The following is a 16,187-nucleotide window of genomic DNA, read 5'->3' as shown; positions in this document are numbered from 1 at the left end:
TTACTTGGCGGCGGGCTTCTGGGTCTTCTTGGGGAGGAGCACGGCCTGGATGTTGGGCAGAACACCACCCTGGGCGATGGTCACGCCGGACAGAAGTTTGTTCAACTCCTCGTCGTTGCGGATGGCCAGCTGCAGGTGACGGGGGATGATTCTGGTCTTTTTGTTGTCACGGGCTGCGTTGCCTGCCAACTCCAACACTTCAGCGGCCAAGTACTCAAGAACGGCGGCCAGGTACACAGGGGCACCGGCTCCGACTCTCTCGGCGTAGTTGCCCTTCCTCAGCAGACGGTGGATACGACCCACGGGGAACTGAAGTCCGGCACGGGATGATCGGCTCTTTGCCTTTCCCTTCACTTTACCTCCTTTACCACGTCCAGACATTTTCAAGTTGTAGGTTGGGTGCTGACAAAATGATATCAACGAATAACACACGATGCGCTGCGCCACGCTATTTAAACACTTCCACGGATTGAAATGTTCCGCCAATCGCTACGCTTGTCTTATACGCACCTCGGGCAAACCGACCAATTTAATGTTTACAAGGACGTCCGCAATTTACCTGTTCGCTTCAATCCCCCTCGCGTGATATATAAAGCCGCGATTCGCTTAGCGCCACTCATAGTTTCAGTTTGCCAGCAATCTGTAAACATGCCACCCAAAGTCGGATCTAAAGGAGCTAAGAAAGCCGCCACCAAGGCCAAGGCCCAGAGAACTGGGGACAAGAAAAAGCGCAGGAGGAGGAGGGAATCCTACGCTATCTACATCTACAAAGTCCTGAAGCAGGTGCACCCTGACACTGGAGTTTCCAGCAAGGCCATGAGCATCATGAATTCTTTCGTCAATGACATCTTCGAGAGAATCGCCGCCGAGGCTTCCCGCCTGGCCCACTACAACAAACGCTCAACCATCACCAGCAGAGAAATCCAGACTGCAGTCCGTCTTCTCCTGCCCGGTGAATTGGCCAAGCACGCTGTCTCTGAAGGCACCAAGGCTGTCACCAAGTACACCAGCAGCAAGTAAACTGCAAGCAGTGGCAGTTTGATAAAACAAAACGGCCCTTTTCAGGGCCACACAAATTTTTCGAAAAGCTACCATCTTTATAATGCAATAGTAAACAACTGTTTCAGTTGTGTGTACTGGTTGTGTCATTGTAATGCTGTCAATTTCTTAAACAGTCCTTTAAGAAAAATAAACAAATACATGAAGAAAAAAAAAACCCTCAAACACACATACATCAAATACAAATTATGCATCAGAGGGGTACGTACATGTACAATAAAAACAAAATCTTTCCCAATTACAGCACATGTGCCCGATTTCCACAGATTTCTCCTATTTTCGATGTAATAGTCTTAGAGTACAGAAGAATCCCATTGGTTGTGTTTATTTATAGTTGTGTTTATATATAGTTGTGTTTATTTATAATGGCACATAACTGATAGTTATGACTGAACAATTTAACATATGATCTGTCTGTTGAATACTATTATCTAATGTTATAATAAATCTGTAACAACATATTCTGGGCACACAACTATGCTGTATATTCTAATTTATTTCCCCACCTATTAATTGTTACAACGATAATTCACTTCCGCAGATTTTAAGACTTGAATATGGTCCACAATAGCCCATATATTATTTCATTGTAATTTATTGATATTCAAATATCAGAAAACAATCGATAAATGATGTGTTTATGTTTACATAGTATGTGTCTATTTAAACATGTTATAATATAGATTTTTGGAATAAAAAAATAACCAAACATTTATATCTAACAGCTGGTGAAATATATTGCTTTGTTTAAACTGCACGGAATGATTTGGTCCTTATTCTGAATATCAAGATTGTTAAAAAAGAAATAATAAAAATACAAATATGGTTGGGTTAGTACTATTAGTAATATTAGTACTAGTCAAATTTGAATATAGAAAGCATGTCAGGGAAAGGTGTGATATTGACAATGATGTGTGTGTGTCTTGTTTTTTTTTTTTCTTTTTTTTTTGGGGGGGGGGGGGGGGGGGGGTTAGGGAACGGGTGGTGGTTTGACCTTGCCTTAACATTAACTACTTATCAATAACCCTTTCTGTATTCCATTAACTCCTGTTCTTTATGTCAGATATACATATATCATAACCCAGTATGTACAACATTTCACAACATGTGTGATAGAGGCATCTTTTCTAAAAATTTGGTGGCCGTTAAAACGGCCGTTTGTTGTCCTGTGCGTGTAGCACAAAGGCGGTTGGTTGTCTAACCACCGAATCCGTAGAGGGTACGTCCCTGTCTCTTCAGAGCGTAGACAACGTCCATGGCTGTGACGGTCTTCCTCTTGGCGTGCTCTGTGTATGTGACTGCGTCACGGATGACGTTCTCAAGGAACACCTTCAGGACACCACGGGTCTCCTCGTAGATGAGTCCGGAGATACGTTTGACTCCACCTCTGCGTGCAAGACGACGGATGGCGGGCTTGGTGATACCCTGGATGTTATCTCTCAAGACTTTCCTGTGACGCTTGGCGCCCCCCTTTCCAAGTCCTTTTCCTCCTTTACCACGTCCAGACATGTTTTCTCTCAGTTAAAGTGTACTGAAATGATCATCTACTGCCGCGTGAACAGCTTATAAAGCCCTTTATTTACGACCCGTGAGAGAGCATTCTACCTTGAAAAGTTCGGCAGGGAAAAATTAGCAATAAGTAAACTGAACGCTGATTGGCTACAGTGTAAACGCGCCTCGGCGCTTGTTTGTTGACATGTTGTCTGCAGGCACTTTTCTGTTATATAAGATATATTTAATAAAACTTTTTGGGGTTTCTTTTTTTTTAAAAAGAGGGATGGTGGTATTGAATAAATCATTTGTTCCAGATTTTCTACATCTTACCAAAACATAGGAACACAATAATTATTATCATTTTGCTTTTGTTTAATATCATTTTTAAAGTGTAAACACACATTCTGTATTAAATCTAGTAATAAATACATGCAAAGAAAAAAAAATCATTTTTCTTACCGGTGAGTACATATCAAAATGAAAACATAATGCAATATGATGATATTTACTTTAGCAATTTCAGTTATAGTGTAATTTCAATGTGTATTTCTTCCCTTTTTGATGAATTATGCACCAGTGATTCAGTCAAGTGTTCATTTCATTGAGATAAAAAATACACTTTCCATTCTTTACAAGGAAACTGAATAAAAGAAAACAAAATCCGACAAGAACATGAACACATGCTCATGACATACTTTACCACTGAAATATGAAAAAAGAACTACAGGGGACAAATATTACACAAATTTCAATTTCATGCAGAATCGCTCTTTTAGTAGTGAATTTTCCTACTTTTAAACTAATTCATTGCACTATCTTTATATTTTCTTTAACATAACACACAGTTATATGTGCGAGCATCATAGCACGAATGTCTGAGACTGAAGTATAAGAATCAAATATGGTTGCAATAATTATAAAATATTATGTGCCATACACATTTCTGTCGGTAAATTTTAAGTACTGATGCAAGTACAGCCCTACATTTTCCGGCAATATTTTTCTTGTAATGTTATGACTAAATGCACAACTTACAGAGAAAAAAATCAATCACAATGCAATCATATGTATAGCTGTATGGTATAGTATAATATATTCTCTTCAGAAGGGCCTTTTATATTGTGTCAGATCAAATCATTCTACCCATTGACCATTGTCATGTTTGTAGTTCACAGTGAAATATGATAAGAAGGGCAGAGTTTAGAAGTACATATTATGTGTGTAGGGTTTAATCTCATGTTTTCAAAATGTGCACTTTTTACTTGTGCAATTTCGTTGAATTGTAGTCTTCATTGATTGTAATATAGGCATCTTTTCTAAAAGTTTAGGTGGCCGTGAAAACGGCCGTTTTGTATTTGTCAGAGACAAAGAAATTTAAGCTCTCTCGCCACGGATACGTCTGGCAAGCTGGATGTCTTTTGGCATGATGGTGACTCTCTTGGCGTGGATAGCGCACAAGTTGGTGTCCTCAAAGAGTCCAACAAGGTAAGCTTCGCTGGCTTCCTGGAGAGCCATGACGGCGGAGCTCTGGAATCGCAGATCAGTCTTGAAGTCCTGAGCAATCTCACGGACCAGACGCTGGAAGGGCAATTTCCTGATGAGCAACTCTGTGCTTTTCTGGTATCTCCTGATCTCACGGAGAGCGACGGTTCCGGGCCTGTATCTGTGGGGTTTCTTGACTCCACCAGTGGCTGGGGCGCTCTTACGGGCGGCCTTGGTAGCCAGTTGTTTACGTGGAGCCTTTCCTCCGGTAGATTTTCTTGCAGTCTGCTTTGTACGAGCCATCTTCGACGAGTGTCAAATGAATGAATGAGGCAGATCGCTCTCTGTATAAATTTTATACCGAGTCGATGAATAACAGGTCTGCCTTCAAAATCACCGCGCCCTCACTAACGACCATTGCCATTGGTTATCCTAACTGAGAGAGCTGGCCTGTGATTAGTCGGTAATAACTCGTGCCCATTGGCCCGGTGCAAAATCATTTCAATCCGGCTTTTGCACAGAATTTGTGAACTTAGAAAATTAGGCGTATATCGGTGAAATTTGAATTTAAGAGATACAGAAAAGCAACCAGTATAAGACTAACAGCAAATTTCGATAGAAATACAACATATACATGTCTTTAAAACTATTCAGCGATTTTCATGTTCATAATCAGATTAAAATCAACAACTCATAGCAACTCAATGCATACATGTAGGCCCTATAATCCGTTAAATACATCCATCAAATTCATAACTGATATAATGTATATGTATACCCTAAAAGGTCGAGTCGCATTATATATTTTTTTCAGAAGCCAAAAATGTTTAGAGAAGAGAGAACAATACATAATAATCAAGATGCACTAAGTACGTTGTATATATATATGTACACATATTAGAATATTAAAACAAAAACAAAATATATAAATAAATAAATAAACTTACCACGATATCTCAGAAAATGCCATGGGATGTAATCCAGTGCACTCATCCTGTAAATGCAGAGAGAAATGAGAATAGTCTGCTGTTCCCACATTCATAGTGACTGACACAATCATGTATATTTCATCCTGTATATGCACACTTCACATGTTCCTGTCCTGTAGAATTCAACAAAATAATAATTATGACTATGCTCCTTATTTATTTTTTGTTTGCTTTTGAAAAAGATTGACAAGCATGAATTCAATCACATGTCAAATAAAAAAAAAAGGTAATGTGCATGCAGCCTCATCCTACATCTATGATTAGATATGTACTTGTTGAATTAACAATTACATTTAAATGAGTTCTTCTGTTAAAACATTCCAATGGCATGTAAAAAAGATTAAAAACTAAGTGTTATATGCTGATATATGAATTCAAAATATTGTGAATTAAACAGGCCTCATTCGACTGATTGTCGCATTTGTGATATTTTCATATCCCTTATTTATTCTTATACTCATAGAAAAAAAAAAAATCCTCCTTGGAAGGGGGGGTGTTAGGTGTTTGGTGGGTTATTTATGGGTTTTTTGGTGTTTTTTTTGTAATGTTGGGGACAGAGGCAGGGTGGGCATGCTATTGTTTAAAAAAAAAGATATCATTTGCACATTAATATTATTTTTTTTACAAGTTTAATACAAAGGCTAAAAATGTCATATTCATTACATGTTTCATGTGAATATATGTCAAGTGCAGAGACTAACATTTTCTAAATATAGGAAAACATGCACAGATAGTAATAATGCACGTCAATTCATTTTGTTTGTGTCTGTTTTTTGTTCATTATATCATTCATAATCAATGGATGATATTTCCAATACAAATGAAGAAATAAAGTAATGAATGAATGAATGAATGAATACATGGAATGAATACCGACAGTCGTCACCTTTTTTTTTATGCGATTTTAAAAACTATGTTTTATTAGATATGCACCCAAGCATGTAATATTACATTCATGACACACACACACACACATGTACGTTTCTTTGTTATTTGTAATTGAGACATCTTTTCGAAAAATATGGGTAGCCCTGAAAAGGGCTTTTTTTTTTTTTAAAGTGAGCAATCTGCAGTGATGCTGGAATTGCTTATTTCTTTGCTGCTGCCTTCTTGGGAGTCTTGGCTTTCTTTGCAGCTGACTTCTTAGGTGTCTTGACCTTCTTTGGCTTGGCTGCTGCCTTCTTTGGGGATTTAGTTGCTGCCTTCTTCTTTGGAGTCTTAACCTTCTTCGGTCCGGCTGCTTTCTTGGGGGACTTCTTCTTCTTCTCTGCAGTCTTTTTCTCTCCGGCTACCTTCTTTGGTTTTGCTGCTGCGGCCTTCTTGGGTTTTGCTGCCTTAGGCTTGGCAACTTTCTTGGCCTTTGGCTTCTTCTCAGTCTTGGGCTTGTCACCAAGCTTGAAGGAGCCACTGGCGCCTGTGCCCTTGGCTTGTTTCAGAGCACCTTTCTTCACTCCGTTCTTCAGAGCCATTTTCAAGTGGGCGTTGATGGAGTTGACGTCGTTGCCGACTTTGTAGTTGGCCATTATGTACTTTAGAATGGCTTGTCTGGAAGATCCGCCACGCTCTTTCAAAGATTCCAGGGCGGCCCTGATCATGTCAACGTACTTGGGGTGCGCTGCTGGCACCTTAGGCTTTGTAACCTTCTTCTTGGCTGGGGTTGTGGTTGCTGTATCTGCCATGGTTTCGGACGAAATGGAAACGGCGTTCTATTCACTGCGAACTAAGACGAGGAAATAATGGGGTCACAAGCACTCGCTGTTTTTGTTTACATCGAGCGCGGACGTCCTCGAAAACATCCCCTAAAATCGAAGCGCTTGTTCATACTGAGGTCGATGTGTGTTTTGATGTTGGTGTTTGCATCCTTGTTTCGACGTTTCATAGGCCGCAATTGTAACTATTCTACTAAAAACACGTAATGTGGATATATCTGTAAAGTATTATCTGCGTTTCGCCCGTAAAAATATCACGAAAATAATCAAAATTAAACGAAAACATAGGCCAGACTATCATTTTGCAACTGCACAGACAGCTAAAAGTCGCGCAATCTCTCTAAAAATTATAATTTTTTACAACTTATTCAGGGCTATAACCTGTTCACTTACTGAGACATGTATACTCAATGTCGTTTATTGTGGGGTGAAGTAATTCATGTTTCTTTTTTAACGAAACACGCGACAGCTCCGTGCATCCAGAAACACGCCACACAAAAATACGTGCCGGGAAAATGTTTACTCTAGAAATGATTGTAAATTTAAAAACCTGTCGGATAGAACAAATGAGACCAACACATAAATATCAAATTTGACAAAGGAAAAACTATATGTTAGTTTATCTATTACACGCAGCATTCTAGTGCAAAATACGCTGTAAAATCGTTTTGCTTATATACGAATTGTAATCCGACAAAGAAAAAAAAAATTCCATTCCTTTATTCCTTCACTAATTAATTAAACAAACTAAAATTTGTAAAAAAGAATTTCTATTTTAAAAATCCATTTCATTCATTCATTCATTCATCCATTCATTCATTTTTTGTATTCATCGCGAACCTATCTTTTTTTATCGTACCGAATGGTTTAGCTGCGCCTCAGAGTGTACACCATTACCTTAAGTTAGAAAGAAATAATATGCGGTACCAAATATGTAATAAACTTTTCCAAGAATGTCATGCGACCAGCATGCGAAGTTAAAACACTTATTCACAGAACACATATTTCATCCCACATTGGTATTTGCATGATCTCTCGTTTAATTTTTCATCCTATATTAATTCTAATACTGTAAATTTGATTGAAACCATCTACCAGCAACGTGTGAGGCAAACATCGTAAACTTATTATCTCGAGCTACCTCCAAAAAAAAAAAAAAAAAAAAAAAAAAAAAAATCACATGTACATCAGATTGCATTTATAGATATATCCATAAGCCTATACAGATGTAGATTTCGAAATTAATGCACATACAATTTATACAATATTCACCCCTAGCTTTCAATATCATTGATCTCTGACATAAATGTATTATTCACAGTAGCACTTCATCGAGTATAAGTACATATGAATCGTAATAATTTGACATTTATGTGACAGAGTATGCATGTGTGTATATATATATATATACGTTTCTTATCAATGGGTTTCAAACACTTCAGTTATATAAACACAGAAACCTAGAATTGTATATTTCCTTTTATACGACAAGTCGTTATCCAAGCACACAAAATCAGTTCAGTTAGAAATGGTTATTAATTAACGACCTGGTTATATACAGCACGCAAATTGTGCGAACATTCACGTGAATTTCTCCATAGTCTGTATCATCTATATGCGCCAAGTGTCTATTTATTTATTTTTTTCATTTATTTATTTATCTCTCTCTTTATTTTAAAGTCTGGCGATTTCCTTTACAAAATTAAATCGGGGAAAACGTTGATTACATGCAGTCAGGGACGAGGATGGTATATTAATTGACAGCGTAATAGAAATGAAATTAATCGAAATACAAATAGAATGTGCAAATCGGAATCAAAATATTGAACACAGACAGTTTTAAATTAATGTGTGTGTGTTTCTTTTTTCTTGAAAGCAACTGCACGCACGCTAATATATACCGTTGTCTCGATAATCTAAGAAGCGTGTATCTACGTGTGCTTTTTATATAAATGCTTATGTGCATGTACACTGCATATTATAGAGGCATCTTTTCGAAAAATATGGGTGGCCGTGAAAACGGCCGTTTGGTATAGACAAAAAAGTCGACAGAGCTGACTTTTTACTTGGCGGCGGGCTTCTGGGTCTTCTTGGGGAGGAGCACGGCCTGGATGTTGGGCAGAACACCACCCTGGGCGATGGTCACGCCGGACAGAAGTTTGTTCAACTCCTCGTCGTTGCGGATGGCCAGCTGCAGGTGACGGGGGATGATTCTGGTCTTTTTGTTGTCACGGGCTGCGTTGCCTGCCAACTCCAACACTTCAGCGGCCAAGTACTCAAGAACGGCGGCCAGGTACACAGGGGCACCGGCTCCGACTCTCTCGGCGTAGTTGCCCTTCCTCAGCAGACGGTGGATACGACCCACGGGGAACTGAAGTCCGGCACGGGATGATCGGCTCTTTGCCTTTCCCTTCACTTTACCTCCTTTACCACGTCCAGACATTTTCAAGTTGTAGGTTGGGTGCTGACAAAATGATATCAACGAATAACACACGATGCGCTGCGCCACGCTATTTAAACACTTCCACGGATTGAAATGTTCCGCCAATCGCTACGCTTGTCTTATACGCACCTCGGGCAAACCGACCAATTTAATGTTTACAAGGACGTCCGCAATTTACCTGTTCGCTTCAATCCCCCTCGCGTGATATATAAAGCCGCGATTCGCTTAGCGCCACTCATAGTTTCAGTTTGCCAGCAATCTGTAAACATGCCACCCAAAGTCGGATCTAAAGGAGCTAAGAAAGCCGCCACCAAGGCCAAGGCCCAGAGAACTGGGGACAAGAAAAAGCGCAGGAGGAGGAGGGAATCCTACGCTATCTACATCTACAAAGTCCTGAAGCAGGTGCACCCTGACACTGGAGTTTCCAGCAAGGCCATGAGCATCATGAATTCTTTCGTCAATGACATCTTCGAGAGAATCGCCGCCGAGGCTTCCCGCCTGGCCCACTACAACAAACGCTCAACCATCACCAGCAGAGAAATCCAGACTGCAGTCCGTCTTCTCCTGCCCGGTGAATTGGCCAAGCACGCTGTCTCTGAAGGCACCAAGGCTGTCACCAAGTACACCAGCAGCAAGTAAACTGCAAGCAGTGGCAGTTTGATAAAACAAAACGGCCCTTTTCAGGGCCACACAAATTTTTCGAAAAGCTACCATCTTTATAATGCAATAGTAAACAACTGTTTCAGTTGTGTGTACTGGTTGTGTCATTGTAATGCTGTCAATTTCTTAAACAGTCCTTTAAGAAAAATAAACAAATACATGAAGAAAAAAAAAACCCTCAAACACACATACATCAAATACAAATTATGCATCAGAGGGGTACGTACATGTACAATAAAAACAAAATCTTTCCCAATTACAGCACATGTGCCCGATTTCCACAGATTTCTCCTATTTTCGATGTAATAGTCTTAGAGTACAGAAGAATCCCATTGGTTGTGTTTATTTATAGTTGTGTTTATATATAGTTGTGTTTATTTATAATGGCACATAACTGATAGTTATGACTGAACAATTTAACATATGATCTGTCTGTTGAATACTATTATCTAATGTTATAATAAATCTGTAACAACATATTCTGGGCACACAACTATGCTGTATATTCTAATTTATTTCCCCACCTATTAATTGTTACAACGATAATTCACTTCCGCAGATTTTAAGACTTGAATATGGTCCACAATAGCCCATATATTATTTCATTGTAATTTATTGATATTCAAATATCAGAAAACAATCGATAAATGATGTGTTTATGTTTACATAGTATGTGTCTATTTAAACATGTTATAATATAGATTTTTGGAATAAAAAAATAACCAAACATTTATATCTAACAGCTGGTGAAATATATTGCTTTGTTTAAACTGCACGGAATGATTTGGTCCTTATTCTGAATATCAAGATTGTTAAAAAAGAAATAATAAAAATACAAATATGGTTGGGTTAGTACTATTAGTAATATTAGTACTAGTCAAATTTGAATATAGAAAGCATGTCAGGGAAAGGTGTGATATTGACAATGATGTGTGTGTGTCTTGTTTTTTTTTTTTCTTTTTTTTTTGGGGGGGGGGGGGGGGGGGGGTTAGGGAACGGGTGGTGGTTTGACCTTGCCTTAACATTAACTACTTATCAATAACCCTTTCTGTATTCCATTAACTCCTGTTCTTTATGTCAGATATACATATATCATAACCCAGTATGTACAACATTTCACAACATGTGTGATAGAGGCATCTTTTCTAAAAATTTGGTGGCCGTTAAAACGGCCGTTTGTTGTCCTGTGCGTGTAGCACAAAGGCGGTTGGTTGTCTAACCACCGAATCCGTAGAGGGTACGTCCCTGTCTCTTCAGAGCGTAGACAACGTCCATGGCTGTGACGGTCTTCCTCTTGGCGTGCTCTGTGTATGTGACTGCGTCACGGATGACGTTCTCAAGGAACACCTTCAGGACACCACGGGTCTCCTCGTAGATGAGTCCGGAGATACGTTTGACTCCACCTCTGCGTGCAAGACGACGGATGGCGGGCTTGGTGATACCCTGGATGTTATCTCTCAAGACTTTCCTGTGACGCTTGGCGCCCCCCTTTCCAAGTCCTTTTCCTCCTTTACCACGTCCAGACATGTTTTCTCTCAGTTAAAGTGTACTGAAATGATCATCTACTGCCGCGTGAACAGCTTATAAAGCCCTTTATTTACGACCCGTGAGAGAGCATTCTACCTTGAAAAGTTCGGCAGGGAAAAATTAGCAATAAGTAAACTGAACGCTGATTGGCTACAGTGTAAACGCGCCTCGGCGCTTGTTTGTTGACATGTTGTCTGCAGGCACTTTTCTGTTATATAAGATATATTTAATAAAACTTTTTGGGGTTTCTTTTTTTTTAAAAAGAGGGATGGTGGTATTGAATAAATCATTTGTTCCAGATTTTCTACATCTTACCAAAACATAGGAACACAATAATTATTATCATTTTGCTTTTGTTTAATATCATTTTTAAAGTGTAAACACACATTCTGTATTAAATCTAGTAATAAATACATGCAAAGAAAAAAAAATCATTTTTCTTACCGGTGAGTACATATCAAAATGAAAACATAATGCAATATGATGATATTTACTTTAGCAATTTCAGTTATAGTGTAATTTCAATGTGTATTTCTTCCCTTTTTGATGAATTATGCACCAGTGATTCAGTCAAGTGTTCATTTCATTGAGATAAAAAATACACTTTCCATTCTTTACAAGGAAACTGAATAAAAGAAAACAAAATCCGACAAGAACATGAACACATGCTCATGACATACTTTACCACTGAAATATGAAAAAAGAACTACAGGGGACAAATATTACACAAATTTCAATTTCATGCAGAATCGCTCTTTTAGTAGTGAATTTTCCTACTTTTAAACTAATTCATTGCACTATCTTTATATTTTCTTTAACATAACACACAGTTATATGTGCGAGCATCATAGCACGAATGTCTGAGACTGAAGTATAAGAATCAAATATGGTTGCAATAATTATAAAATATTATGTGCCATACACATTTCTGTCGGTAAATTTTAAGTACTGATGCAAGTACAGCCCTACATTTTCCGGCAATATTTTTCTTGTAATGTTATGACTAAATGCACAACTTACAGAGAAAAAAATCAATCACAATGCAATCATATGTATAGCTGTATGGTATAGTATAATATATTCTCTTCAGAAGGGCCTTTTATATTGTGTCAGATCAAATCATTCTACCCATTGACCATTGTCATGTTTGTAGTTCACAGTGAAATATGATAAGAAGGGCAGAGTTTAGAAGTACATATTATGTGTGTAGGGTTTAATCTCATGTTTTCAAAATGTGCACTTTTTACTTGTGCAATTTCGTTGAATTGTAGTCTTCATTGATTGTAATATAGGCATCTTTTCTAAAAGTTTAGGTGGCCGTGAAAACGGCCGTTTTGTATTTGTCAGAGACAAAGAAATTTAAGCTCTCTCGCCACGGATACGTCTGGCAAGCTGGATGTCTTTTGGCATGATGGTGACTCTCTTGGCGTGGATAGCGCACAAGTTGGTGTCCTCAAAGAGTCCAACAAGGTAAGCTTCGCTGGCTTCCTGGAGAGCCATGACGGCGGAGCTCTGGAATCGCAGATCAGTCTTGAAGTCCTGAGCAATCTCACGGACCAGACGCTGGAAGGGCAATTTCCTGATGAGCAACTCTGTGCTTTTCTGGTATCTCCTGATCTCACGGAGAGCGACGGTTCCGGGCCTGTATCTGTGGGGTTTCTTGACTCCACCAGTGGCTGGGGCGCTCTTACGGGCGGCCTTGGTAGCCAGTTGTTTACGTGGAGCCTTTCCTCCGGTAGATTTTCTTGCAGTCTGCTTTGTACGAGCCATCTTCGACGAGTGTCAAATGAATGAATGAGGCAGATCGCTCTCTGTATAAATTTTATACCGAGTCGATGAATAACAGGTCTGCCTTCAAAATCACCGCGCCCTCACTAACGACCATTGCCATTGGTTATCCTAACTGAGAGAGCTGGCCTGTGATTAGTCGGTAATAACTCGTGCCCATTGGCCCGGTGCAAAATCATTTCAATCCGGCTTTTGCACAGAATTTGTGAACTTAGAAAATTAGGCGTATATCGGTGAAATTTGAATTTAAGAGATACAGAAAAGCAACCAGTATAAGACTAACAGCAAATTTCGATAGAAATACAACATATACATGTCTTTAAAACTATTCAGCGATTTTCATGTTCATAATCAGATTAAAATCAACAACTCATAGCAACTCAATGCATACATGTAGGCCCTATAATCCGTTAAATACATCCATCAAATTCATAACTGATATAATGTATATGTATACCCTAAAAGGTCGAGTCGCATTATATATTTTTTTCAGAAGCCAAAAATGTTTAGAGAAGAGAGAACAATACATAATCAAGATGCACTAAGTACGTTGTATATATATATGTACACATATTAGAATATTAAAACAAAAACAAAATATATAAATAAATAAATAAACTTACCACGATATCTCAGAAAATGCCATGGGATGTAATCCAGTGCACTCATCCTGTAAATGCAGAGAGAAATGAGAATAGTCTGCTGTTCCCACATTCATAGTGACTGACACAATCATGTATATTTCATCCTGTATATGCACACTTCACATGTTCCTGTCCTGTAGAATTCAACAAAATAATAATTATGACTATGCTCCTTATTTATTTTTTGTTTGCTTTTGAAAAAGATTGACAAGCATGAATTCAATCACATGTCAAATAAAAAAAAAAGGTAATGTGCATGCAGCCTCATCCTACATCTATGATTAGATATGTACTTGTTGAATTAACAATTACATTTAAATGAGTTCTTCTGTTAAAACATTCCAATGGCATGTAAAAAAGATTAAAAACTAAGTGTTATATGCTGATATATGAATTCAAAATATTGTGAATTAAACAGGCCTCATTCGACTGATTGTCGCATTTGTGATATTTTCATATCCCTTATTTATTCTTATACTCATAGAAAAAAAAAAAATCCTCCTTGGAAGGGGGGTGGTGTTAGGTGTTTGGTGGGTTATTTATGGGTTTTTTGGTGTTTTTTTTGTAATGTTGGGGACAGAGGCAGGGTGGGCATGCTATTGTTTAAAAAAAAAGATATCATTTGCACATTAATATTATTTTTTTTACAAGTTTAATACAAAGGCTAAAAATGTCATATTCATTACATGTTTCATGTGAATATATGTCAAGTGCAGAGACTAACATTTTCTAAATATAGGAAAACATGCACAGATAGTAATAATGCACGTCAATTCATTTTGTTTGTGTCTGTTTTTTGTTCATTATATCATTCATAATCAATGGATGATATTTCCAATACAAATGAAGAAATAAAGTAATGAATGAATGAATGAATGAATACATGGAATGAATACCGACAGTCGTCACCTTTTTTTTTATGCGATTTTAAAAACTATGTTTTATTAGATATGCACCCAAGCATGTAATATTACATTCATGACACACACACACACACATGTACGTTTCTTTGTTATTTGTAATTGAGACATCTTTTCGAAAAATATGGGTAGCCCTGAAAAGGGCTTTTTTTTTTTTTAAAGTGAGCAATCTGCAGTGATGCTGGAATTGCTTATTTCTTTGCTGCTGCCTTCTTGGGAGTCTTGGCTTTCTTTGCAGCTGACTTCTTAGGTGTCTTGACCTTCTTTGGCTTGGCTGCTGCCTTCTTTGGGGATTTAGTTGCTGCCTTCTTCTTTGGAGTCTTAACCTTCTTCGGTCCGGCTGCTTTCTTGGGGGACTTCTTCTTCTTCTCTGCAGTCTTTTTCTCTCCGGCTACCTTCTTTGGTTTTGCTGCTGCGGCCTTCTTGGGTTTTGCTGCCTTAGGCTTGGCAACTTTCTTGGCCTTTGGCTTCTTCTCAGTCTTGGGCTTGTCACCAAGCTTGAAGGAGCCACTGGCGCCTGTGCCCTTGGCTTGTTTCAGAGCACCTTTCTTCACTCCGTTCTTCAGAGCCATTTTCAAGTGGGCGTTGATGGAGTTGACGTCGTTGCCGACTTTGTAGTTGGCCATTATGTACTTTAGAATGGCTTGTCTGGAAGATCCGCCACGCTCTTTCAAAGATTCCAGGGCGGCCCTGATCATGTCAACGTACTTGGGGTGCGCTGCTGGCACCTTAGGCTTTGTAACCTTCTTCTTGGCTGGGGTTGTGGTTGCTGTATCTGCCATGGTTTCGGACGAAATGGAAACGGCGTTCTATTCACTGCGAACTAAGACGAGGAAATAATGGGGTCACAAGCACTCGCTGTTTTTGTTTACATCGAGCGCGGACGTCCTCGAAAACATCCCCTAAAATCGAAGCGCTTGTTCATACTGAGGTCGATGTGTGTTTTGATGTTGGTGTTTGCATCCTTGTTTCGACGTTTCATAGGCCGCAATTGTAACTATTCTACTAAAAACACGTAATGTGGATATATCTGTAAAGTATTATCTGCGTTTCGCCCGTAAAAATATCACGAAAATAATCAAAATTAAACGAAAACATAGGCCAGACTATCATTTTGCAACTGCACAGACAGCTAAAAGTCGCGCAATCTCTCTAAAAATTATAATTTTTTACAACTTATTCAGGGCTATAACCTGTTCACTTACTGAGACATGTATACTCAATGTCGTTTATTGTGGGGTGAAGTAATTCATGTTTCTTTTTTAACGAAACACGCGACAGCTCCGTGCATCCAGAAACACGCCACACAAAAATACGTGCCGGGAAAATGTTTACTCTAGAAATGATTGTAAATTTAAAAACCTGTCGGATAGAACAAATGAGACCAACACATAAATATCAAATTTGACAAAGGAAAAACTATATGTTAGTTTATCTATTACACGCAGCATTCTAGTGCAAAATACGCTGTA

The 16,187-nt window shown here is 38.6% G+C and overlaps 8 protein-coding genes across 8 annotated transcripts; 2 read left to right on the top strand and 6 right to left on the bottom strand.

Annotated features, from left to right (window-relative positions):
- Nucleotides 1-9: 9 nt before the first annotated feature.
- LOC128168714 (histone H2A) lies at nucleotides 10-435 on the bottom strand (the record flags this gene model as incomplete). Its single annotated transcript, XM_052834860.1, has 1 exon — nucleotides 10-435. A coding segment is annotated over exon 1 (372 nt), but the record flags the coding sequence as incomplete, so codon positions are not given.
- Nucleotides 436-459: 24 nt separating this feature from the next.
- LOC128168700 (histone H2B-like) lies at nucleotides 460-1,224 on the top strand. The gene has a single exon (XM_052834846.1). It carries the CDS (start codon nucleotides 475-477, stop codon nucleotides 1,018-1,020), a length of 546 nt encoding a protein of 181 aa, XP_052690806.1. The 5' UTR covers nucleotides 460-474; the 3' UTR covers nucleotides 1,021-1,224.
- A 969-nt stretch (nucleotides 1,225-2,193) lies between these two features.
- LOC128168711 (histone H4) lies at nucleotides 2,194-2,612 on the bottom strand. The gene has a single exon (XM_052834856.1). The coding sequence runs from the start codon at nucleotides 2,566-2,568 to the stop codon at nucleotides 2,257-2,259; it is 312 nt and encodes a 103-aa protein (XP_052690816.1). The 5' UTR covers nucleotides 2,569-2,612; the 3' UTR covers nucleotides 2,194-2,256.
- Nucleotides 2,613-2,838: 226 nt separating this feature from the next.
- Nucleotides 2,839-6,793, bottom strand: LOC128168713 (histone H3-like). The gene is made up of 2 exons (XM_052834859.1): nucleotides 6,248-6,793; nucleotides 2,839-4,266 (listed from the first exon to the last, which is right to left on the bottom strand). Exons 1-2 carry the CDS (start codon nucleotides 6,701-6,703, stop codon nucleotides 3,928-3,930), a joined length of 795 nt encoding a protein of 264 aa, XP_052690819.1. The 5' UTR covers nucleotides 6,704-6,793; the 3' UTR covers nucleotides 2,839-3,927.
- A 1,150-nt stretch (nucleotides 6,794-7,943) lies between these two features.
- On the bottom strand, nucleotides 7,944-9,230 carry LOC128168709 (histone H2A-like). Its single transcript, XM_052834854.1, has one exon. The coding sequence runs from the start codon at nucleotides 9,174-9,176 to the stop codon at nucleotides 8,796-8,798; it is 381 nt and encodes a 126-aa protein (XP_052690814.1). The 5' UTR covers nucleotides 9,177-9,230; the 3' UTR covers nucleotides 7,944-8,795.
- Nucleotides 9,231-9,254: 24 nt separating this feature from the next.
- Nucleotides 9,255-10,019, top strand: LOC128168707 (histone H2B-like). Its single transcript, XM_052834853.1, has one exon. The coding sequence runs from the start codon at nucleotides 9,270-9,272 to the stop codon at nucleotides 9,813-9,815; it is 546 nt and encodes a 181-aa protein (XP_052690813.1). The 5' UTR covers nucleotides 9,255-9,269; the 3' UTR covers nucleotides 9,816-10,019.
- A 969-nt stretch (nucleotides 10,020-10,988) lies between these two features.
- Nucleotides 10,989-11,407, bottom strand: LOC128168710 (histone H4). Its single transcript, XM_052834855.1, has one exon. The coding sequence runs from the start codon at nucleotides 11,361-11,363 to the stop codon at nucleotides 11,052-11,054; it is 312 nt and encodes a 103-aa protein (XP_052690815.1). The 5' UTR covers nucleotides 11,364-11,407; the 3' UTR covers nucleotides 10,989-11,051.
- Nucleotides 11,408-11,634: 227 nt separating this feature from the next.
- On the bottom strand, nucleotides 11,635-15,585 carry LOC128168712 (histone H3-like). The gene is made up of 2 exons (XM_052834858.1): nucleotides 15,042-15,585; nucleotides 11,635-13,061 (listed from the first exon to the last, which is right to left on the bottom strand). Exons 1-2 carry the CDS (start codon nucleotides 15,495-15,497, stop codon nucleotides 12,723-12,725), a joined length of 795 nt encoding a protein of 264 aa, XP_052690818.1. The 5' UTR covers nucleotides 15,498-15,585; the 3' UTR covers nucleotides 11,635-12,722.
- Between the last annotated feature and the right edge of the window lie 602 nt (nucleotides 15,586-16,187).

The sequence above is a fragment of the Crassostrea angulata genome, unplaced genomic scaffold (genome assembly GCF_025612915.1).
Source record: "Crassostrea angulata isolate pt1a10 unplaced genomic scaffold, ASM2561291v2 HiC_scaffold_41, whole genome shotgun sequence".
Lineage (NCBI taxonomy): Eukaryota > Metazoa > Mollusca > Bivalvia > Ostreida > Ostreidae > Magallana > Magallana angulata.
This window is presented reverse-complemented; position numbering and strand designations above follow the sequence as displayed.